The sequence below is a fragment of the Brachycentrus maculatus genome, unplaced genomic scaffold (genome assembly GCF_059751285.1).
Source record: "Brachycentrus maculatus isolate JH-2025_06_01 unplaced genomic scaffold, ASM5975128v1 h1tg000482l, whole genome shotgun sequence".
Classification (NCBI taxonomy): domain Eukaryota; kingdom Metazoa; phylum Arthropoda; class Insecta; order Trichoptera; family Brachycentridae; genus Brachycentrus; species Brachycentrus maculatus.
In genome coordinates this window covers 163,447-190,296 of record NW_028281229.1, presented here as the reverse complement: position 1 = coordinate 190,296, position 26,850 = coordinate 163,447, and the positions used below count along the sequence as shown (strand labels likewise).

The 26,850-nt window shown below is 31.8% G+C and overlaps 3 protein-coding genes across 3 annotated transcripts; 2 read left to right on the top strand and 1 right to left on the bottom strand.

The window, feature by feature from the left end:
• Positions 1 to 519: 519 nt before the first annotated feature.
• Positions 520 to 14,266, bottom strand: LOC148302078 (chitinase-3-like protein 1). Its single transcript, XM_088272174.1, has 10 exons — positions 14,174 to 14,266; positions 12,868 to 12,974; positions 11,435 to 11,513; positions 10,482 to 10,664; positions 9,098 to 9,198; positions 7,603 to 7,862; positions 5,420 to 5,546; positions 4,102 to 4,287; positions 2,859 to 2,975; positions 520 to 1,069 (listed from the first exon to the last, which is right to left on the bottom strand). Exons 1-10 carry the CDS (start codon positions 14,238 to 14,240, stop codon positions 938 to 940), a joined length of 1,359 nt encoding a protein of 452 aa, XP_088128300.1. The 5' UTR covers positions 14,241 to 14,266; the 3' UTR covers positions 520 to 937.
• A 4,603-nt stretch (positions 14,267 to 18,869) lies between these two features.
• LOC148302077 (chitinase-3-like protein 1) lies at positions 18,870 to 22,934 on the top strand. Its single transcript, XM_088272178.1, has 9 exons — positions 18,870 to 18,942; positions 19,990 to 20,172; positions 20,712 to 20,812; positions 20,929 to 21,188; positions 21,269 to 21,581; positions 21,671 to 21,787; positions 21,867 to 22,010; positions 22,107 to 22,224; positions 22,915 to 22,934. Exons 1-9 carry the CDS (start codon positions 18,870 to 18,872, stop codon positions 22,932 to 22,934), a joined length of 1,329 nt encoding a protein of 442 aa, XP_088128304.1.
• A 25-nt stretch (positions 22,935 to 22,959) lies between these two features.
• Positions 22,960 to 26,345, top strand: LOC148302076 (chitinase-3-like protein 1). The gene is made up of 7 exons (XM_088272177.1): positions 22,960 to 23,137; positions 23,232 to 23,332; positions 23,805 to 24,064; positions 24,625 to 24,937; positions 25,364 to 25,480; positions 25,573 to 25,715; positions 25,970 to 26,345. Exons 1-7 carry the CDS (start codon positions 22,960 to 22,962, stop codon positions 26,343 to 26,345), a joined length of 1,488 nt encoding a protein of 495 aa, XP_088128303.1.
• Positions 26,346 to 26,850: the final 505 nt, after the last annotated feature.

The window sequence follows — 26,850 nt, the reverse complement described above, 5'->3', positions numbered from 1 at the left end:
GCAGGGTAGGCAGAGAGAATAGAACGACACAATTCTGTCCTTGCAATCATTCCTCGCCTCATCCACATGCATGCATTCTCATAAGTACCCGCCGTTTATTCCGACTCGTGACCTGACTAGTTTCAAGTATTTGAAATACTTGATCACGCCAAGCTTTCTTTAGTCTTCCTCTGCTTCGATTACCAAATAGATTCGCCTTATATATTTTTTTTGTATTATTTTTTTCGACTCATTCAATTCACATGCTCAAACTGTAACGATAATTTTTTTTTAACATCTCAAAAAATATGAAGTAAAATATGGAAGAATGGGCATTTACGGGGCTTACAATCGTCATAGGCTGGTTTAAGTAATCATTTTACAAACATGGAAAATTCACCAATTCTTCCCATGATTGACAACCACACTTCTCAAATTCTTGAAACATTTAGATATGTTGATAAAACTCGAAACACAGTGTGCGAGGCTTCAATAGAGATATCTCTGGTGGGATAAGGGAAGCTTTTATTAAACAGAAACTCTTAAATTTGTTACTTTATTGTTGTCACATTTCAGATTATTATCTTTAAAATGGTTAGGTAAGTAGACATTTATATAATCGATCTGAAGGTCATATGGATTTGACTGAACAGTGGAACCTCTCATGACGTGTTTCACTTAGCGAGTGTTTCGATAAACAAGTGTTTCGCTTTGCGAGTGTTTGCGTTGCGAGTGATTCGCTTAACGAGTGTTTCGATTAACTAGTGTTTCGCTTAACGAGTGTTTGGTATAACGAGTGTTTCGCATAACGAGTCTTTCGCTTAACGAGTAAGATGCTGTAACGAATTATGCTCGTCATAAGAGGTTCCACTGTATTTAATTTGCAGCTACACAACAGCGTCATAGCTATAAGGTATTTATTAATTTATTTTTCATTCAAAGTAGTAGTTAATTTTTGTTATTTATTCAAATTGTTTTTTAAATAAGTCAAAAGAGGAAATTTTCCTTTTCCACATGCGCCGCTGAAGTCATCTGTATCCACAGTCCACACTAAAGCGCCTCCCAACTCGTGTTTCTGAATAGTGTCAATCTGTGAAAAGAAACACGCCAATTATTACCTAAGAAAATCACTCAAAGAAAAATAAGATTTTCAGCTCAGTTATCTCTGTTTATTTTTTTATTTATTTAAACTTTATGTACAGAAAAATAAATAAGTACATTGGTGGGCTTATTGCTAAAACGCAATATCTTCCAACTAACCAAAAACAGACTAGTGATATTGGTTAAAACGTTTGATTCCATATAAATACAGGTAATTTATAAATTTAGCGTTTAATTGGTAGAAATCCAATTTAATTTATGTATTGAATGTTAAATCAAACACTGCCCTTTTTTGAGTCTACAAAATGTATTTTATTGTATTGTATTGTAAAAAAAAACACGTAAAAATCAATTTTGTGACAATTGTTTCTCCTAGTTATGGCATTTTCAAACAAATGAAAATGCCATAACTAGGCGAAAAAATTGTCACAAAACTGATTTTTATGTAATTTTTTTTTTCAATAATAAAATACAACTATGTATACTCAAAAAAGGCAGTGATTGATTTAACATTTAATACATATATTAAAATGGAGTTATTTGTGTTTTTTTTCTTCACAAGACTATATATAGCTGTTTGCAATCAGAGGGTAGAGAGTACTTGAACATTAAAAAAATATAAATAAATTACAAATTGATGATAATGAGGAAAGCAAATGGAAAAGGGAATTTAGGGAAGGAGATAGAGGGAAAAACTAAGAAAGGAAGTTTGATGGACAGTTAGGATTCTAATAATAGATAGTAATGTCCTTAACTTTTATTTAAAGTTATTAGAGAAGGTGCATTTTCACAAGGAGAGGTAATTTACCCCATGGTCTGGACGCTTGGACAGAAAAGGAATTACTTAAGAATGATGTGTTATGGCGAGGAATGGAAAGTGTTCTTTCTCAAGAAGAATGAAGTGATTGGCCATTATCTGAGAGGTATATAAAATTTTCAGCAAGATATTTGGGCGCATTATGAAGAATATTATAAAGTAGCGTGAGAGATTGAAGATTTATGCGCTGGTTGAAGTAAAGCCATCTGCTATAATTGTTATTATTAATATTTTTACAGTAAAACCTCGATATAATGGACTAATTGCAGGAGGAGGTGTCTGTTAAAGCCGAAAGTCCACAATATATCGCTCACTCCTTTCAAGAACGTCATTAATCAAAAAACTTGATTTTTCAGGAGAACGTTTTTAACGTCGAAAAATATAATACAATGTATTAAAAATAAATATCAAGCCACTTTTTGAACGTTTTACTGTGCAACAGATCTTTTAAGGTAAAACCTGAAGGTTTTTTCTCCATTAGAATAATATTTAGTATATTTAAGAAAAAAGTTAAACAATACCTTTTCTTTAAAATGCAAAAACAACACTTTCTGCCCTGTAGCGGGTAAATATTAAGTTGGAAATATGCCTCTTTTGCTGGAATATAGTACATTTTTTGGGCATTCCGAAAATATGCACAACTAAAAATTAAAGATTTTTGATTTATGACGTTCTTGAAAGGAGTGAGCGATATCTTAAAAAAGGTGTAAAATTAAAAGTGTTTTTTTTGAGGTATACAAATTCTAAATTTCCGCAATAATTTGATGGTGGCATCCGCCGTGTGGCATGTTGCGCCATATTGTTGAAACCACAGCTCCATCGTGCCTTATGCTTGAACATATTTCCAATGAATGTGGAAAAAGCGAAGATTACAAATACAGAGGGCTGTGGCGTTCTATTGTCTCTGCAAACCTTTGCGGGGAACGGGCTGAAGTTAAGATTTTTTTTCAGATATTTTTACCTTGTCTTGTAGAGATCTGGTATTATCGTACGAAATCCACTGGTCGTCTTTAACCAAGAACGGTACATGGGATTCGTCATCATATTTGATATCGCCTTCAGGCTCCAACTTGCAAATCTAAAAAAATACTTTTAGTTTACCGACAGTAAAATGTAACTATTTTATTTCAACACCTACTCGTATTTTATTTTTTTTTTAAATATATATATAAATATATATATATATATATATATATATATATATATATATATATATATATATATATATATATATATATATATATATATATATATATATATATATATATATATATATATATATATATATATATATATATATATATATATATATATATATATATATATATATATATATATATATATATATATATATATGTATATATATATATATACATATATATATATATATATATATATATATATATAAATATTTATTTTTTAATTACTAGATTTCTTACATAATATACAATAGATACAATAACAATTTATAGTAGAAAGGTTTTACAATAAAATAATTATAATTAAGAAGAATATGGGAGCCTGGGTTTAAGTGATCACTTTACACACGTGTAACATTCACCAATTCTACCCATGATTGACAACCACGCAGTATCAAAAACAATCAATCAATCAATTCGAAACAATCGAACTTCAATAAACATTACTTTTGATCTAAAATATAATTAATTCAGGTGATTATCTAAGAACACAATTTTTTTCAGATTTTAAATCTTTCTTTTTTACATGTGCATTGACTACACAGCACAGGAACGCGTGGATTTTTTGGCACGGTAAGTAAATACCACGCCTTAGTTAATACTACGCCTCCATCCTGCTTCCTGACAATAGGACTTTAGCATCCTGTTAATCGCGCACGCAGGACACTCATCACAAGACCAACAGCACTGACATTCAAGCTAGGACACAAAATGCCGAACACTCTTCTAGTGGAACGGAAGGTCTGCTGATGACAGTCAACAGTCCGCCTTCTCCATAGGAGTGTAATGTGGTTTCCTCTCAGCAATGAGCAAATGTTTAAACTTTAAGCAAAGGCTTAGTTCCTCACTAGACCACCCTAGATTATTCCTCCTGTTCCTAACACAGATTCAAATAAAAACATATTTATTTAGTTAGAAGATCAAAAATCCGCTTAATGATTGACACTCTTTTCCAGCACAAATATTTAAATATAGATTAAAAAGAAAAAAACATTTTTGGCTTACTTCGTTGTATCCTAAAAATCCTGCTACTTTTGTATATTCGCCAGCTGTCCCATATCCTTTGATAGGACAGCGAGCTACTTTACACTCTGAGGAAGCCACGGTGTATGTCCTTCCATACATGCTTAATCCAAGATTCAGTTTTTCAGGAATCGCTCCGTTATCCAACCATGCCTTGATATTGTCATCCTAAAATGAAAAAGAACGTTAAAACCAATCTTACATGCCAAATTTTTTTTCTTTTTTTTTTAATTTGAACAATTTATTTGCTAAAATGGAGGATATTTTTTGTTTTTAATGAATTCAAGCTTAGACGGGACCCATATACGAGAGCCTTCGGGAACACCAAATCAAACAAAATGTTTTGTTAAGTGTTTCAAAATTTATTTTTTGATTAAAACTACAATTAGTCGGCATCGCTAGTTTAACGTATTTATATACAAAGACTTTAATTTTTGTCTGCTAGCGACATGTTATTTCATTTACTCTAATGAAGTTGCTATTGTCATAAGGAGAGGGCGAGACAATTGTGGAGGTCCTCACCGAAACGTTACATTTCTAATATGAATGATTTTATTTAATCAGAAATTCTGGTTTGTAAAATTGTTACGTTTTGGTGCGATTAAATGATTTCAATCATTGGTTTAATACCGAATCGGTCACATTTTGTCGCAAGTTTAATTAAGATTTCCATATCGCTCACTCCTTTCAAGAACGTCATAAATCAAAAATCGTCAATTTTCAGTTGTGCATGTTTTCGGAATGCCCAGAAAATGTACTATATCCCAGCAAAAGAGACATATTTTTAACTAAATATTTACCCGCTACAGGGCAGACAGTGTTGTTTTTGCATTTTGAAGAAAAGGTATTGTAATTATTTTTTGAAATAAACTAAATATTTTTCAAATGGAGTAAAAACCTTCAGGTTTTACTTAAAAAGATCTGTTGCACAGTTAAAAGTTCAGTAAGTGGCTTGATATTTATTTTTAATGCATTGTATTTTATTTTTTAACTTTAAAAACTTTCTCCTGAAAAATCAAGTATTTTGATTTATGACGTTCTTGAAAGGAGTGAGCGATATAATACAATAAACAGAACAGATATGCATTTAAGGGATTTTTTGTGCAATTTTGGAAATGTGATTTTTTGGTGAGACCCTCCACATACGATTTCAATACAAATATGAACTTGGATCTTTTAGTACCCCTTTTAAGATCCCGTATAATTTTTGGGTAATCAGTACGGGAAAAGTAAATGTGTTCGGACCATGTGAGTTGGGAGTCTACTACTAAATTATTAATGAATTATTTGACCCACATACAATATTGAATGTTTCTTTCGGCGTTCCAACTTCATCTTGTGCCCTATGAAGTGGAGTAACGTGTCCAGTCATATTGTCCCAAGCTCCGTGATAATCAAATGATTTCATATCAATAAAGTCCACATACCTACAACAAAAATGTTCTATAAATAAATATTGTATATAAATGTTCCAAACTATTAAAAAAAGTAGATAAGATAGACCATGGTTTACTTTACATACTACGTATAAAGGTGATGAGTAATAAGAGTCAATGAGTCAGTGAAATAATTTTCGGAATTTGCAAATCATATAATAGATACTAATCACTCATTTCACTCTCATAAATTAAAATTATTACACCTTGTTCCATATAAAGGCCAAATTATGAATTATCTTGAAAATTTAGAAATACAAAAAAACCTGAATTCTAATAATAATTTATTAAATAATATATTGTTTCAAAATTCTTCGCCATTGCTTTAAATTTTTCCTTTGTTTTCAAACTCCGTTCCTTGACTAACCCCTTCCCCTTACTTTCCCCTCTCCTTATTTATAGAAATATTTTATATTTTATATTTAAGTTATTATACAGACCTGAATGATGGAAGTTAAACTTCTGAAACATGTAGTCTTTAATAAAAACTCAAGTGGTAAAAAACAAAGTGTTTTCTTTAATTATTGAAATAATTTCCGTTGATAATGATAATTCTCAAATTAAATCAGTCTTCTTTTCGTGTTAATTATAAAAACTAAATAACCATCAAGCTAACAAGCCAAGTCAAAATTTTAAAGTTTTTTTTCTTTATTTTAAATTCTTATGCATTACACAAACATGAAATATATTCTAATACAAAAAAATATGAACAAAATATAAATACAAAAAAGATCCCACAAAGGCATGGCCTGTGTGTAGGTAAACAATATAATTTAGGTCATAGTAAAAGACGCTGGCAAGAATACAATAGATATTATAAGAAGTAGAACAAGAATAAAAGTGTTAATATAAAATACAAAAAATACAAAATACTTGACTATCAGAAAACAAAAAAATAAAAAAATAAAAAAATAAAAAACTTAAAAACAAAAATGATGAAAAAATAAAAAGTTAGCAAGCTTGTACTTCATGAGTGATACGTCTACAAGAAAAAGGAGTTTAAATCTGTCTCTTCAATAAACAATCAAAGCAAAATTTTAAGTCTAAACAAACTTAGGTAATTAACATCAAACATATAGTCTTTGTAGAATAAATTTAACAGCTTGGGAGCTAAGAAAAATGAGTGCCTTTGCGCGAGTCTGGATTTACAAAAAGGGATTTCTTATAAATTATTCATTCTTTGGCTAGATTTATTATTATTTTTAGGAAATAAATGTTGGCGCAAGAAAACAAATTTTAGACAAAAGTTTAGTTTAGTTGTTCTACCCATAATTGACAACCACGCTACTCAAATTCTTGGAAGTTCTATAAATGTATATGATCCAATTTCGAAACATTATACTAGAATAACTAGAATTTTTACTAGAGACATCTTTTGGTGAGATGAAGATGCTTTTTTATTGATCAAAAACTCTTTTATTTGTACACACTCACACTTATTCTAAAAACTAACTAACCATCAAGCTAACTAGCTAAGTCTAATTTATTATTAGATTAAAACCAATATTTTTAGCTTTTCCACTTTTTTATTTGACCAGCGACCGGGTTTCGTCGTTACCGACATCATCAGACTGGTTACCGACATCATCACCAGTCTGATGATGTCGGTAACGACGAAACCCGGTCGCTGGTCAAATAAAAAAGTGGAAAAGCTAAAAATATTGGTTTTAATCTAATAATAAATTAAAAATGCAATTCCATCACGAAGTGTCAGTGGATAATATAAATCTATTAGCTAAGTCTAATTTAAAAGTTGTTCTACCACCAATTCTACCCATAATTGAAAAACACACTTCTCAAATTCTTGTAAGTTTTAAATATGTATGTGATCCAATTTCGAAACATTGTACTAGAATTACTAAAATTTTTACTAGAGACATCTTTTGGTGAGATAAAGATGCTTTTTTATTGATTACAGAAAATCTTTTATTCGTATCACACTCAAAGTATTGTAAATAAATAAATACCTTTATATCCAAATTCTTCTCCATGTATGTTGAAATGTCAATATGTAAAAATTAATCATAAAGTTTCATGGGGTACTCACTCCATCATAGCCGGAATGTTGTACGATTTAGAAATGTAGTAGTTAAGGGGTGAGACGATGACGGACAGTATATATCCGTGTTTGTCGAATTCCTCCCTCAGGGCTTTAAGAACTTGTATATATGACGCTTTGTCTATTACAGCACCACCCCTCTCGGCCGGATACTCCCAATCCAAGTCCATGCCATCGAATCCATGTGACTTGATGAAATCCACCGCATTCTTCACGAAGGTTTCTCGCTGAGTCACGTTCCGAAAGGTCTGCAATGCGTTGAAATGAAAACAAGGATCACACAACCGATTACACCACCCAAAATTAAAAAAAAAAATTGGTGCCGGAAATCAAACAACTGATTTTTAATGTGTTTTAATTTCAAAAATGTCACCAGATTTTTTCTATCAGGTCTGATTTTTGAGATACTGGTTAGTTGTTGTTTGTTCCGATACTAGCCAAAAATAAAGTCGTAATTATATCGTATTATTTTTGGACATCTCCTCAAAGATGAAGAAGAATATGGAAGTCTGGGCATTTACGGGGCTGACGACTGTCATACGCTAGTTTCTTTATATGTAAGTGATCAATTTACACACGTGTAACATTTACCAATTCTACTCATTATTGACAGCCAATTTCGAATCATCGTTCTTGAATCACTAGAACTTCACTAGAGACATCTATTGTTGAGAATAAAATAACCTTTTTATTGATCAGAAATTCTTATATTAGTATGTGAGGTCTGAATTCTGGATTATAATCACATACGAGTGATTACATGTGATTTTAATTATTATTATCATTATAACAGAAAACTTAGGTTGTAAATTTCGTGATACTCCATTTTCCAATTTACGAAATGACTTGCCTCATCACATTTATGTCACCTTCTTGTACAAATGTAAGGGAGTATTATTCATTTTTGAGGAAGAATATGTTAGAAACATAAATCGAATATATGGAAACTGATAGAAATTATAATTCATAAGATGTACCTAAAGTTATTTTATAAAAAAATCATTTTGTGTTTATTTATAAATAAAAAAATTCCACAAGTTTGTGCTTCGATATTTATATATCGTAGTCGTGCAGGAGAAAGTGATCAACTAACAAAACGTAAAATGTTCAGGAGGGCCATTTAAGTCACTCTTGCTTTGCAAGAAAATAAACATCAACTAGTCATTTTCAACAAGTCAATATATTATACTTCCAAGTTTAAAATCCTTTGGGATTTTTTAGGGCAATATTGAGCTAGTGAGATATCATGCAGTCAATAATCACGTTTTTGTAAAAAATGAACTTGGTCACTTTCTCCTGTATGACAACGATATGTTGAATATTTACGTGATGCATACGAGTACATTCGAAATTATAATTAATAAGATGTACCTATAGTTATTTTATAAAAAAGACAATTTGTGTTTATTTATATATTAAAAAAAATATCACAAGTTAGTGCTTCGAAAGATAAATATTTACGTCATGGATACGAGTACATTACCCTCGAAAATTTGACTGAGCCTTCCTCCCATCCCCCAACAGCAATGAGGATTTTCACTCCTGGAGCCCTGTTTCTCAAGTCAGCAAATCTAGTGTACGCGTCTGAAAAATAAATTAACTTATACATACAGGTCATCGAAAAATAATAACAAATATTTTTTGTCGATATCTCAGTGGAAAATTATTTTCTGAAAAAAAATCTGTTCCCTAAGTTCATAGTTCACTTCGTCTTTTTTACGGTCAACACAATCGACCTAGTGAGCAAGCAATTCGTGCAGTCATAGATTGTTTTCGCACTAATTTTACTTAATTCTCGATTCAACCAGCAAGACAAAGAAATGTGCGTAACGAAGAAAATCATTTTTACAACATTTTGAGTGTGTCCAAATACTTGTTCATAAAATCTGGATTATCTCTAATTACAGGAGTTATTTTCAATATAAGAGTTTCTGCTTAGTAAAAAGCTTCTTTATATCTCACCAATAGATGTCTCTACTGAAGTTCTAGTGATTCAAGAACAAGGTTTCTAAAGTGGTTCATATATATAGAACATCCAAGAATTAGAGTAGTGTGGTTGTCAATAATGGGTAGAATTGGTGAATGTTACACGTGTGAAAGGTGATCACTTAAACCAGCCTATGACGGTCGTCAGCCCCGTAAATGCCCAGACTTCCATATTCTTCTTCATCTTTGACGAGATGTCAAAAAAATAATATGAAGAGAATAATCCTGCTGTAGCGCTAAGTGTTAAAGAAGACGCTGAAATGTCGATTCGTCGTCGTTCTCAACTTGTCAACCTTTGTTCTTCGACTACGTGGAACATTTTACAAAAGTATCTTGGCTTACGTGCCTATAAAATATAGCTCGTGCAAGAATTAACGCCAAATGACCATCGTTAAGTCGCATTTTTACTGATTGGGCTAATTTGAAACTATTATTTTTTGACATCTATTGTTGAGATGTAAATAAGCTTTTTATTAAGCAGAGACTCTTATATTATATTATATTCTTAATAGATGTCTCTAGTGAAGTTCTAGTGATTCAAGAACAACGTTTCTAAATTGGTTCATATATATAGAACTTCCAAAAATTTGAGTAGTGTGGTTGTCAACAATGGGTAGAATTGGTGAATGTTACACGTGTGTAAAGTTATCACTTAAACCAGCCTATGACGGTCGTCAGCCCCGTAAATGCCCAGACTTCCATATTCTTCTTCATCTTTGATGAGATGTCAAAAAATAATATGAAAATAACACATGTAATTGGAGATAATCCAGATATTGTGAACAAGTATATGGACACACTCAAAATGTTGTAACTTGAAACTGGCCGAACGTGAACATTTTTACCAGAGAATTGTGTTTAGTAATTAAGCTCATACATACCTTTGCCATAATTATCACTCAGGGCGTTCCATTCATCTATAACCCTAATTCCAGCATTATCGCTCAATCCGGCGAAGGCATATACTACATGGGTGCATAGAGTCGGGTCGATGTCTTCCACATCGAAAGCTCCTCCTTCAGGCCTGTACACGGACCAACTGCTGAAGTAACAGATCAGTCTTCCTGAAATCACAAATTTATTTAATTTCCATTAACCTTTCCTGTACTGTTCATCCAAAAATTACACGTGACCCGAAACAAGGTACCAAAATAAAACCCAATTCAGGAATGGCCAACCTTTTTGAGCCTGAGTGACATTTTTTTTGTCAAAATAATAATATGTCGCACGCCACATGCCATAGAAATAAAATGCATCAAATGTTTGTATAACTTCGGATTTTTAATATAAACAAAGCATTAATACATCGAAAAAAAATTAAGTTATTGTTAATGACGAAATAAAAGAATTGAAAAAAAGTAGAACCCTTTAAATTCATAATTAGTGAGATTTTTGTTTCATTAATTAATTCGGTATGAATGCATCGATGTTTGAAAATGATGCGGAATGCTTCGAAACACGTGTCACAGTAAATTTGAAGAAATAGTGGTATTTGCTGAGCGAAAAATTAATTAAATAAGAGATTTTTTATGTTGAATGATATATGCCAATTTTTTCATATCGGGTTCATAGCTGGTAGCTTTTAATATAATACAAGCAGTAGTTCTGTCGTCTGTAAGTCTAATTCAGACGACAGAACTGGAACAGAAATGGAAAAAAGGGGAAGAGGCCTATATCCTGCAATGCAGGTCAGAGAGCTCATGATGAAGAAAGAAGAAGAAGAAGATGATGAGGTGCTTTTCGAAAAAAATAGAAAATATATCAAAAAATAAAAGTGGTTGAAAATTATATTTTTGTTTTATTTTAAAATTTAAATAAATAAATAGATACTTACGCTTTTTTGGAGCAGGCGTTGGTCGTACAGAAGGGTTTGCACAACACACTATGGCAATAGTTCCCATAAATTTGCATATCTTAAAAAAATCATACGTTAATTTTTTTTTTGAGTTTATCAATGTAAACACGGCTATTTTTTGACATCTCAACATAGATGAAGAAAAATATGGAAGTCTTGGCATTTGCCAATTTGCATTTTTCTGTTTTTAAAACCAACAATTATTTTTAATAATAAATAATCTGGGTCGTCAGCCCCGTAAATACAGGGCTTACGACCGTTATAGGCGAATTAACTGAATTAAAAATACTTCATGGAAATATATTTGTGGCAGTGATTTGCTTTATTTTTTCCTTTAAACAAGCTTCTTACCTTATGTTCTTTTAATTGCTTATTTACTACACGCGTTTATAAATGAATATTTTGTCTTGTGTAAGAATTGTTTAATTTTTTATCTTTTTTTCATAAACTTTCTTATTTCTGTTTCCATCTTGTTAACCTTAATCCTATGTCCAAAACTAAGAAATGGAAATCACTCATCCGGAATATCATATATCGCTCACTCCTTTCAACAACGTCATATATAAAAAATGTTTTTTCAAGGGATCGTTTTTAAAGTTTAAAAATATAATAAAATGTAATAAAAATCATATTAAGCCACTTATTGAACTTTTTGCTTGCAACAGATCTTTTTAGGTAAAGCCTGAATATTTTTTCTCCATTTGAAAAATATTAAGTATATTTAAAAAAAATAATTAAGCAACACCTTTTCTTCAAAATGCAAAACCAACACTTTCTGCCCTGTAGCGGGTAAATATTGAGTTAAAAATATGCCACTCTTGCTGGGATATATACATTTTCAGGGCATTCCGAAAACATGCGCAACAGAAAATTTACGATTTTTGATATATCGCTCACTCCTTTCAAGAACGTCATAAATCAAAAAACTCGATTTTTCAGGAGAACGTTTTTAAAGTTTAAAAATATAATACAATATATTAAAAATAAATATCAAGGCACTTACTGAACTTTTTACTGTGCAACAGATCTTTTTAAGTAAAACCTGAAGGTTTTTTCTCCATTTAAAAAATATTTAGTTTATTTAAAAAAATAAATAAACAATACATTTTCTTCAAAATGCAAAAACAACACTTTCTGCCCTGTGGCGGGTAAATATTACGTTAAAAATATGCCGCTTCTGCTGGGATATAGTAAATTTTCTGGGCATTCCGAAAACATACCCAACTGAAAATTGACGAATTTTGATTTATGACGTTCTTGAAAGGAGTGAGCGATATGACGTTGTTGAAAGAAGTGAGTGATATGTGACTTATGTTTGTAGTTGGTTAAAATAAATCAAATAAATGTTTCTTACAAATATTATCACTACCACCTGCTAATATTATTAACATTTAAAAAAAATAGTTTCTTACATGTTTTGGAAGTATGCCTTTTTTTAATTCTGCATATACGCTAGGGCAATTGCTAATATGTGTGCAAACTCCATTTTCATTCGCATGCTTTAGCGAGCAGTTATCTCCTGAAACACGAATACAATTTAGTTCAGTTCAGTTTAATGTCAATATTTGTTAATACATATTTATCATATTACCAAATATCGGCATTAAACTGAATTCAATTGCGGTATTCATTAAAATAAATCAACGGAAGTAGGATATATTTTTAGAGGTATTCAAATTCAAATATCCCGCAGTAAATTGATGGTGGCACCCACCGCGTGGCATGTTGCGCCAACTTGTTGAAACCACGGCTCTGTCACATCAAATTTAGACACTTTTAATTTTATAAAATAAAACAACTTTGTTTTAACCACATTTTTATTATTAGTACACTTTAACCAACCGGTTTCGATAAGAACCTTGTCATCGTCAGGGTTTATTAAATTCTAAAACACTTAAAAATATTATAAAAAAATATGATTTAAAAACTCCTAAACGTAATTTTGAAATTATATTATCATATGGTGTACGGAGTGTGTGGAAGTTTTTGGTAAGGGAATGTTATAAACTATGAACATTTTATAGTATTTAATAAACCCTGCTGACGACAAGGTAAAAAAACAAAGTTGTTTATTTTTATAAAGTTTATAAAATGTGCCACAAAGTATCTGCGAAAAACATTTAAAAAACCTTTAATTTTTCCTAAAAAATACTTGGCCTGCGCCTGAGGCTTAATTCATTTGCGGCTATGAAAAGGTTAAACGCGATGAATAAACATATCACAGGATTACACAATGGAGTGGGCCGTTGATGTATGAAAAAAAATATTTTTTAGATATCAAGAAAGTTGCATTTTGGATTGCACATAACGTATAAAATATAAAAAAAGTATATTACATATCGTAACATTAAATTATACTGCCTATGTTGCTAAAATACGAAATGACAGCTGATAAAGCGGAAAAATGGCTTTTCCGAAAACTTTGAGTTCTGGTTGAAGGCCAAAAGTAGTATGGAATATTTTTTACGTAATGTGCAATCCGAAATGCAACTTTTGAAATCCCTTTTCATAGTTAAATTCGCAAAATAAGTTATCGGGTCACCTATTACACAGGACTCTAATTAGAGGATATGTAATTAAATGTGTGTGTGAAATGTGTGTAAATGCTAAATCTATTTAGATTCCGCATTAATTTTGGGTCATTCATAGGAATGAATTGAGATAAATCTCGTAGCAAGGAAAGGAAGAAATAAAAATATTAAAAATATTAAAACTAACCTTCATCTAGCAAGAAGACACTTCTACACAGAGATAACAATATCAGAACAACACATTGAGAGAACATCTCCGGAGCGGTCGCCGCGAGAGATTAACATTTTACAACAATAACCTGTTTTTTAGTCCGTGACCTCCGGTATTATTATAACGTACGTACGTACGATAATCAAAGCTAAATAGATATTGTGAAACCAGTACACAGTACTGCAAAATTTAAGGAATATTTCCTACTATTACATCATAGCTGAAAATATATGTATATATTTATATATAAATATATATATATATATATATATATATATATATATATATATATATATATATATATATATATATATATATATATATATATATATATATATATATATATATATATATATATATATATATATATATATATATATATATATATATATATATATATATATATATATATATATATATATATATATATATATATATATATATATATATATATATATATATATATATATATATATATATATATATTATATATATATATATATATATATATATATAATTTATATATATATATATATATATATATATATATATATATATATATATATATATATATTATATATATATATATATATATATATATATATATATATATATATATATATATATATATATATATATATATATATATATATATATATATATATATATATATATATATATATATATATATATATATATATATATCTATATATATATATATATATATATATATAGTGTAACGGTCATCACGCTCTGCTACCGTCCCGGAGGTCCCATATTCGAATCCCAGCGAAGGTCACCTTTCCTTCATGTTTTATCTATCAATATAACACTGTGTTTTTATGATGCAGTGCCCCATGTACCATTGGGGTGGGGAGAAGGATTTGAAGAAAAAGAAGAATTTATTAATAAATTGGTCATATTTTCATTTTTTCGTGAGTCTGAACATAACACCCCTTAAAAGGAATACGTTGGATCATGAGACACCCTGTTAATATATATAAAAAAATAAAATAAAAAATATATATTTATATATATATATATATATATATATTTTTTTTATATTTATATATATATATATATATATATATATATATATATATATATATATATATATATATATATATATATATATATAATATATATATATATATATATACATATACATGTATATGTATATGTATACATATATTTGGATGCAAATACATCAGCTTGTACACACCCATAATACAAATATGTTTCATTTTATGACTGCAGACAAAACACAGATAAAATAATTCGATTACTCAACAATAAACAGATTACTCATTTTTTTTAAATAGATAATTCGGCTTTGAATCGACGATTTTTAAACAGTGTTGCCTTATCGGCTGCCTCTTCAGTAGTGAGCACACCTGTAATCGATTATCATTATATCAATTTTATTAAACAGGATGGCGCAAAACTAACCACCCTATCGGAAGATGTTATAATTTTTGCAAATGTTTTCGTACGTCAAAAATATTTTTGTCATATAATTTTTTTGACATCTCAACATAGACGAAGAAAATCTGGGCATTAACGGGGCTTACGACTATCATAGGCTGGTTTGAGTGATCACTGTACACACTCACTTTACACAATCAATAACGGGTCAAATTATAAGCTTAAAAAAAATCAAATGACGTTTTCTAACGTTTCTCAAGTATGTGAATATAATCCAGGATTCGGACCTCACATGTAAATGAAAGAGTTTCTTCTTAATAAAAAGCTTGTCTCGTCCCACCATAGATGTCTCTCGTGAAGTCTATTGAGTTTAAGGACTGTTTTTCGAGTTGAATCAATATATTTAGAAGTTCCAAAATTTTTAATAGTTTGGTGGTCAATCATGGGTAGAATTGGTAAATGTTGCACGTGTGTAATGGAATAACTTAAACCAGCCTGTGACGGTCGTAAACCATGTAAATACTCAAAATACCATGTTTTTCTTTATCTATGTTGAGATGACAACAAAATTGTAATTTACATAAGATGTCTTCTGCGAAAATTATAGCAAATTATTAATTCCCATAGGGTGGTTAATTTTGCGCCACCCTGTGCATATCTCAAACATGCTACTCTACATCTTTCATCTTTTATGACCTAATGAGTTCTGGATTAAGAATGTTGATAATTTCTTTGTATAATATTATAAGGACGGTTATAAAGATATTAAAATCGTTTCCCGAGTGGCAATAATTCATGGGTATTATCTTTTTGTAATTTTAATTATTTTTTATTGCTTGAATGACACGATATTACCTATCATAATTCTTACGAAATGCGATTCGATTACGAATCATAAAAAAAATCGCTGAAACTGCATTAGTTAAAAATATGTACTTAGGAATAAAAAACTGTTAACAGCCTCCCTTTAGAAATTAAAAATATGAAAGACACAAACACTGTGTTGTTGTCAATAATGGGTAGAATTAGTGAATGTTACTCGTGTGTAAAGTGATCACTTAAACCAGCCTATGACGGTCGTCAGCCCTGTAAATGCTCAGACCTCCATATTCTTCTTCATCTTTGATGAGATGTCAAAAAAAATAATGTGAAAATAACTCATGTATTTTATTTATTGTTTCGGCATTAACTTTGTGGTAAGACATGTTACAATGATTAAAGAAAACACTTGTTTTTTACCACTTGAGTTTTATTATAGACATGTAGTCTTCAGAAGTTAAACTTCCATCATTCAGGTCTGTATAATAACTATTATACAGACCTGAATGATGGAAGTTTAACTTCTGAAACATGTAGTCAAAAATAAAACTCATGTAATTGGAGATAATCCAGATTCTGTGAACAAGTATTTGGACACACTCAAAATGTAAATAATTTATTCAATCTAACCCTTTTCCTCGCCTAATAGTGCATAGGGCATCGTATTGACGCAGTGTTCTCTTGATCGCTACTTAAATGAAGGCAAGTTCACTTCTGCACTTCAGAGACTAGTCACTGTGGGGGTAGAAACTGGCTGCAAGCAGCAACCGCCCAGAGGAAATGGAAAGAAGAGGAAGAGGCCTATATCCAGCAGTGGAGGTCAGAGGGCTCATGAAGAAGAAGAAGAATAATAATAAATAAGACGCTGTTCTTTGATCAAATGCAAGGAAGTGTGTCATAAATAAAAGAAATTATCATATATCTATCAATAAACTCCATGTTGTAAAAAAATTGATACTAAAACGTCAAAAGGTCTTAGAATGCATTATCTTGTAATTGAAATAAATCCACATTGTAGTAAATGCTTCAAAGGGATTTAAAAAAATATTTGAATAATTTATGGCATGATTCTCATGAATATTTTTTTTCAGTTGAATTTTTTTTTTGTTGTTAGCTCAACAAAAAATTATGAATAAAATTACCATCACGCCGCTTCAAGCAGGGGTAGGCAGAAAGGATAAAACTTTACATCGTTCTGTCTTCATTATTAATCCAACCTGCCGGGTCTTAGAGATTGCATGCATACACACATTTATTAACATGATTTTTTTGACATCTCAACATAGATGAAGAAGATTGTTGAAATCTGGGCATTTACAGGGCTTACGAACGCCACAGGCTGTTTAAGTGATCACTTCAATGGTGGAATGAAGCAAGCTTTTTATTTAGCAGAACCTCTTTCATTTGTGTGTGAGGTCCGAATCCTGGATTATTTTCACATATCGCTCACTCCTTTCAACAACGTCAAATATCAAAAAACATGATTTTTCAGGAGATCGTTTTTTAAAGTTAAAAATATAATACAATGTATTAAAAATTAATATCAAGCCACTTATTGAACTTTTTACTCCGCAACAGATCTTTTTAGGTAAAACCTGAATATTTTTCTCAATTTGAAAAATATTTAGAATATTAAAAAAAAACTAACAATACCTTTTCTTCAAAATGCAAAAACAGCATTTTTTGCCCTGTAGCGGGTAGATATTAAGTTTAAAATATGGCGCTTTTGCTGGGATATAGTGCATTTTCTGGGCATTCCGAAAACTTGCAAAACTGAAAATTTACGATTTTTGATATATGATGTTGTTGAATGGAGTGAGCTATATATTAGAATCGCTAGAAAATATCCTTTTTATTTTTTTTATTAAGTATAGCTTATAATTTGACCAGTTAATTTATTTACAATATTTTGAGTGTGTCCAAATACTTGTTCACAAATCTGGATTATCTCCAATTAAGAGTTATTTTTTACATCATTCTTGACAACATAGATGAAGAAGAATATTGCAGTCTGGGCATTTACAGGGATCAATATATCAAACTATACTAAACAATAAATCAAACACAAAAAATTCTAAAATGAATATAAAAAAAAAACTACTCCTGATTGGAGATAATCTATATTTGTGAACTAGTATTTTTAGACGCACTCAAAATGTTGTAAGCAAAATTTGTAATTGTGAAACTCTTATTGCTACCTCAGTGTGTATACCGTGTGTCATTAAGATCATTTTTATCAACGCCCACCTAATTATTGCAAAGTGCTTTATGATCCTTATAATTTTCTACTATCTTCAAAACAATTAGGCTGTTTCTCCATAAGCCGGCAGTAAATCGATCGGTGATAACTAAACTTTACAACCCTCAATTTTGTATAAAAACTGCCGAATTTTCCATATTCATCACATCTGATTTTTGGTCTGATATCATGGCCAAAATATTAGGCTTAGTTGTGTGCTTCGCTCTCCTGAGCATTTTTGCTTCAGAGGTTTCTGCTTCGAGTAAGTATACATACCAAGTTTTGTATTAATCCTCAAATGTTAATTTCCAAATTGACTTATTTTACATCACATATAAACTCATTTTTATTAACTTTGTAAAATAAAACAACTTTGTTTTTAACCACTCTTTAATTGGTACATTTTTTCTCCAACCGGTTTCCAACCTTGTCATCATCAGGGTTTAACATGTACATGTTAAACCCTGATGATGACAAGGGTCTTGTCGAAACCGGTTGGAGAAAAAATGTACCAATGAAATGGTGTTAAAATCCATTGTAACACAAAAAAATCGGCGAATCAATTATTTACATTTTTTTCCAATCACATCCTTAATTTTTTCAATATGAATATATTTTTTTATTAATTTCTTTTTGTTTATATACATATGTATCTTCTAGTAAAATAAACTGATTTTTTATTATTAGTCTTGCACTTTTAAATTCAATATCTTGAACAAGAGTCTCAGAATTTTTTAACTCGATTGGATCCGACTTAACGTATTTTTCTTAATAAAAAACGTTTTTTTTTAAATGTATTCTTCGTCGATATTGAAGAACTTTTCTAGTCAAGCTATTTTTTTTAACAATTAGAATACTTTTCTAGTCTAGCTATTTTTTTTTTTAACAATTAGAGTACTTTTCTGGTAAAAGTTCACTTTTTCGCTCTTAAATTTAATGTTTTAGATATAAACCACCCATTTTTAAAGTTTTTTTTTCTTAATTAAAAAAATACAATTTGGAAAGATATTGAAAGAAAGATTTAAAGAAAGGTACTTTTCAGACAGGGTTTTAAAAAATCTTGGCTTGGTTTTAATTAGTATAAGTTAATTGGAAGACTTTTCTAGTCTTACAATATATTTTTTTAAAATAATGTAACACTTCTTTTCTAGTCTACGCCATTTTTAATCTAGCCACTTATTTGATAATATCATTTTTTTTTGTAAATACATCATTTCAATACGACCCTTTTGCAGTATAGCATTTTCATTTACTTTAAATATTTATTTTTAATAACTGCCTGTTTTCTAAAGGTTTTCATCTTTTACAGAGCGTATGGTATGTTACTTTGGTAGCTGGTCTGTGTACAGACAGAATGGTGGAAAATTCGACGTGGAAGATATCGATCCACATCTATGCACTCATTTGATGTATGGATTTGTTGGACTAAGCACTGAGCCTGGAATAAAGATTATCGATCCATGGAATGACCTTTATGACGATTGGGGCAAAGGTAAAGGTTTCATCTAAAAAATATCTTAATCCATTCAATTTGAATCTAAAATACGAGAAAAATAAAATCAAATTATTTTTTGAGATCTCATCAAAGATGAAGAAGAATATGGAAGTCTGGGCATTTAGAAGCTGACGACCGTCATAGGCTGGTTTGAGTGATCACTTTACACTCGTGTTAAATTCACAAATTCTACCCATTATTGAACCACACTTCTCAAACTATTGGAAGTTCTATATATGTGAACCAATTTTGAAACATTGTTCTTGATTCACTAGAACTTCACTAGAGACATCTGTTGGTGAGATGAAAAGAAATAGTATGAAAACAACTCCCGTAATTGGAGATAATTCAGATTTTGTGAACAAGTATTTGGACACATTCCAAATGTTGTAAAAAGAAAATCAATGACATATGCTTTAATTTTTTTATATACTTTATTAAATTAACCATAGATTTCTATGAAATATAGGAAAATACATTTGTGGAGTAGCAACTCAAAACCATAGACAACACACTCATTTGACTATTATTTTAAGGTGCCTTCACAAGATTCGTCAACTTAAAGAACCAGGCACCAGGTCTTAAAACTTTGGTGGCTATTGGAGGGTGGAACGAGGGATCCATCAAGTACTCAGAGGTAAAACCCATTAAAAATATATATTGCGCTTTATTTGTAAAATAACTTGACATTTTCAAGATTACATCAAAATAAAAGTTGTCGTTTTGACTCTTAAAATCCCCTCTCTTTATCAGGCTTTCGCAACTGCCAGTCAACGAAATGCTTTTGCGCTGAACGCCGTTGCATTCCTCCAAAAGTACGGATTTGATGGTCTGGATTTGGATTGGGAATATCCTGCACAGAGAGGAGGAGCAACATCCGACAAGGAAGCTTACACAGAACTCATCAAAACCTTGAGGGCCGAATTCGACAAACACGGATACCTCCTGACAGCCGCTGTCGCAGCTGCGGAATTCTCCATGTCACAGTCTTACGACGTCGTAGCTTTATCCACGTAAGAACTAGAGAATATATAACGTAATTCTGATCATGAATTGATTACTGTATCTAGCATAATATGTTAATCTGTAATAGATATCTGGACTTTATCAACGTGATGACCTACGATTTCCACGGAGCCTGGGAGAAGGTGACTGGACACAACGCTCCCCTGTATGGAGCTGCTGCTGAAGTCGGAACTGAGAACGAAGGACTGAACATCGATGACAGCATCAAAGCGTGGTTGAGATATGGAGCAGACCCTAGCAAGCTGGTCATGGGAGTGGGTCTCTATGGCAGATCCTTCACTCTAGCATCTACATCTTGTACCAAGCCACGTTGTGCTATGGTTTCTCCCGGATGGGCTGGGCCTACCACTGGAGAACAGGGTATTCTGGGATACAGTGAGGTAATTTTTAATATTTTGAATCAAAGCAAATACTTTTACTTATTTTTTCAAACTTTGTTTTTTTTTATAACTCTTGTTATTTGTTTTAGATTTGCAAAATGGAATCTACTTCCGTGGTGACGTATGATGAAGAAGCTCAGGTGCCATACCTTGTCAGTGGAAACCAATGGGTCAGCTACGACAACTTGCGATCCGTACAAGTCAAGGTAAAATATCTGTCACGTGTTTGACTTTGTAATATATATTTATAAAATTTGTTTTCTCACATCAACATGTTTATTTTAGGCTAATTACATTATCAACAATAATTTGGGAGGTGCTATGATTTGGAGTATTGATACTGATGACTATAAGGGTGACTGTGGCAATGGAAAATCTCCACTTCTGACCCTGTTGAGCAGCAGCGTTAGGTCAGGAATCAGCACTGGTGTAAGTCTTCATCAAATATTCTCAGATTATATTTTGGAGAACTTGAAAGTTAATAATTTATGAAATGTTTTATCATTAATTTTTAAACATTGTTAGACTGACCCACCACCAGTGATCCCCGAGGAACCTGAAGCGCCAGTGGCCCCAGTTGATCCAGAAACTCCAGCAACGGGCGGTGAAACAGGCATCGGTGGAGGAAGTGGATCATCCAAGAGTAATTATTTATATGCAATAAGAATTAATAAAAAAATCATGGTGGCAGTTCCATGTAGTCTTGTAAATAAATAATAATAATAAAATACCAAAGTATAATTAAAATGTAACTTTGTTTTAAATTCACTATAAATATTTTATTATAACTTAATTATAACGTCTACCAGTTTCGAAGCTAACCGCTTCTTTATCAAGACTGATTAATACTAAAACTCTATCTGCTAAACAATATTCAAAATATTTTGACGGTTAGGGAAAAAAGCTTGGGTAGATCTCAAGTGGCTTTATTTTTTGTTGATTAGCAGTCGCAGTCAAAAGGGATCAGGGATGATAAGTGATTGTAAACATATTTAATAACGGACTTTTAGCAAAATCATTTACTTGTGAATTTATTGGTTGTACTTTATTATTAATTCCCTTTTTTATATTTAATATTTCTAAGTAATCTATTTTAAGTCCTCTATTGCATGCGTGTAATATATTTATACCTTTAGTTTAATCAAATGTGTGATTACTTTCTATTAAGTAGATAGAGTTTTAGTGAAAATCAGTCTTGATAAAAAGACATTATAATTAAGTTATAATAACATTTTTAAAGTGATTTTAAAACAAAGTTACATTTTAATTATAAAATGGAAAATCACAAAGTTAGTGCTTCAAATATAAATTATAAATACCAAAGTATTCTAAGCTCTGAACCAAATAGGATAAAAAATGAAAACATTTTTCAGAACGAATGGTGTGCTACTTTGGATCTTGGTCCGTCTACAGGCAAAATGGTGGAAAGTTTGACGTTGAAGACATCGACCCAACACTTTGCACACATTTGAATTACGGATTCGTAGGATTAAGCGAAGAGCCAGGAATCAAGATTATCGACCCATGGAACGACCTTTATGATGACTATGGAAAAGGTACAAATAATTCTTAATTTTTCCCCCTTATATTTGGGATTATGGGCATATACTTTCTGGAGTACTGTATTACTAATACCAATGGAATTTTCAGGTGCTTTTTCTAGATTCGTCAACCTGAAGAGCAGATCTCCAGGCCTTAAAGTTTTGGTGGCTATTGGAGGGTGGAACGAGGGATCTATCAAGTACTCTGAAGTAAATCATTTTTTTTTTACAACATTATGAGTGTGTCCAAATACGTGTTCACAAAATGTGGATTATCTCCAATTACAGGAGTTATTTTCATTTTATTTTTTGACATCTCATCAAAGATGAAACAGAATTTGGAAGTCTAAGCATTTACGGGCTGATGATAAAGCTCCTTTACATCTCACCAATAGATGTCTCTAGTGAAGTTCTAGTGATTCAAGAACAATGTTTCAAAATTGGTTCATATATATAGAGCTTCAAAGAATTTGAGTAGTGTGGTTGTCAATAATGGGTAGAATTGGTGAATGTTACACTGTGTAAACTCAAACCAGCCTATGACGGTCGTCAGCCCTGTAAATGCCCAGACTTCCATATTCTTCTTCATCTTTGATGAGATGTTAAAAAAATAAAATAAAAATAATAAGTAATACCTACGCTAAATATATATGTTTGCTAACCTGATCGTCTATTTTAATAGGCATTTGGAACTGCTGCCAAGAGAAACACCTTCACAGCCAATGCTGTTGCTTTCTTGAAAAAACACGGATTTGATGGTTTGGACTTGGATTGGGAATATCCTGCACAGAGAGGAGGAGCAACATCCGACAAGGAAGCTTACACTGAACTCATCAAGACCTTGAGGGCCGAGTTTGATAAACATGGATACCTCCTGACAGCTGCTGTCGCCGCTGCAGAATTCTCCATGTCACAGTCTTACGACGTCGCGGCTTTGTCCACGTAAGAACTAAATAATATTTTGCGAGATTCTGATTATGAATAAGATACTGTATCTCTTAGAATAACAAAACCGTATATTTTACAAAAACTTGGCATGATCAGGTATGCCAAATACTTGAAAGTGGTCAGGAGTCGAAACAATCGGTGGATATGTATGAGGAGATGCATGAACGTGGCAGAGGTGAAGAATGTTTGCAAAGACAGAGTGGTGTGGCGTTCTATTCTCTCTGCTTACTACTGCAGAAATCCAACTCCCAGCCCAAGTATCCTCTCTTTTTTCTAAACCTAATTCTAGAATTGCGGTAATAATTTTTAAAATGATAAAGCTAAACGCATTTCAACTATGAAAATTTGTATTAATTGTTATTATTATTATCAATTATTTTTTTGTTTGTAAATTAAAATAATACTTAACACTGGCAGAAACATCCTTTCACTGGGTGACTGCCAAATAAATAATAAAAAAATGCCCAGACTTCTATATTCTTCTTCATCTTTGTTGAGATGTCATAGAATAAAACTGTATCTTTTATATATATTTGTATGTTTATCTAAAATAGATATCTGGACTTCATCAACGTGATGACCTACGATTTCCACGGAGCCTGGGAGAAGCTGACTGGACACAACGCTCCTCTGTATGGAGCTGCTGCTGAAGTCGGAACTGAGAACGAAGGACTGAATATTGATGACAGCATCAAGGCGTGGTTGAGATATGGCGCAGACCCTAGCAAGCTGGTCATGGGAGTAGGGCTTTATGGAAGATCCTTCACTCTGGCATCGACTGCTTGCGATGTTCCCCGTTGTGCTATGGTCTCTCCCGGATGGGCTGGGCCTACCACTGGAGAACAGGGTATTCTGGGATACAGTGAGGTAATTTCAAGTTTCCTTTGGTTTTTCTTGAATGACAATTATATTTACAACATTTTGAGTGTGTCCAAATACTTGTTCACAAAATCAGGATAATCTCTTATTACAAGAGTTGTTTTCATAAAGTTTAAAGCTTAAAGCTTCTTTACATCTCACCAATAGATGTCTCTAGTGAAGTTCTAGTGATTCAAGAACAAGGTTTCTAAGGTGGTTCATATATATAGAACATCCAAGAATTTGAATAGTGTGGTTGTTAATAATGGGTAGAATTTGTGAATGTTACACGTGTGTAAAGTAATCACTTAAACCAGCCTATGACGGTCGTTAGCCCTGTAAATGCCCAGACTTCCATATTATTCTTTCTCTTTGATGAGATGTCAAAAAATAATATGACAATTATATTTTTAAAATATATATTTTCTTTTACAGATTTGCAAGATGGAGCCCACATCTGTAGTGAGGTATGATGAAGAAGCTCAGGTACCATATTTGATTAATGGAAATCAATGGGTCAGCTACGATAACTTACAATCTGTTCGAGTCAAGGTAAATATCATATTTAAAAAAAATTATTTCATTAATTTTTTCATGTTGTTGATGTTTTATAATTATAAAATCAATATCTTTATTGTCTTTAGGTCAACTACATCTTGAACAACAATTTGGGAGGTGGTATGGTCTGGAGTGTTGACACAGATGACTACAAGGGAGATTGTGGTAACGGAAGGTTCCCTCTTCTCACTTTATTGAGCTTTGGCGTCCAAAATGGTGTTAGCACTGGCGTAAGTAAAAATATATCATACAACAATTCATTTCTTCATCCTCGTTATGTTACAGAACCATTGAAGTAAATTAAAAAAGTTTTGAACCAGAAGTATTAATAATATTTTCTTTATGATTCTAAAAACCAAACAATCCTTTTTTCCAGCCGGATCCAACACCTTCATCCACAGCTGCTCCAACTACAGCTGCTCCAACTACCGCTGCTCCAACTACCGCTGCTCCAACTACTGCTGCTCCAACCACCGCTGCTCCAACCACCGCTGCTCCAACTACTGCTGCTCCAACTACCGCTGCTCCAACAACCGCAGCTCCAACTACAGCTGCTCCAACTACCGCTGCTCCAACTACCGCTGCTCCAACTACCGCTGCTCCCACTACCGCTGCTCCAACTACCGCTGCTCCAACTACAGCTGCTCCAACTACTGCTGCTCCAACTACCGCTGCTCCATCTTCTTCTCCTTGCACTGGCGCTGGATACATCAGAGACCCTGAAAATTGCAAAGTATTCTATCTTTGCAGTTTGATCAAAACTAACGAATACAAATACACCAAATTCACTTGCAGTGGAACCCTATTATTCGATACAACCAAAAATGTATGCAACTTCCCAGAAAATGTAGTTTGCTGAAAAGAAGACTACTTAGCCGACCTTTAGCAGTATTATTATAAAATAATAGTTCATGAATTGAAGAAGACCAAAGATCATTCTTGATTGAATAAATCAAATGACCACACCCATCTCTTCTTCATAGTTGAAATAACATTATGTCGTTTCTAATTTTAATCTGTATTATTCTAATAAATTTGATGTACTAATGAATTCTAAATAAAAAATATTGGCATCTGAAATTGTATTTGATAAATTAACTAAATAACTAATCATCACGCCGCTTCCCCGCTGGGGTAGCCTGAGATAATAGAAGTCTACGACACTCTGTCTTTGCAAACATTCTTCGCCTCTTCTACATTCATGCATCTCCTCATACACAGCCACCGACTACTTCAACTCTTGATCCGGCCATATTCAAGTATTTGACATACATGATCTTGCCTATTTTTCCTCGGTCTTCCTCTACTTCTTTTTCTATCTACATTCGCCTCATAAAATTTGTTTTACCGTTATTTCCTCACTC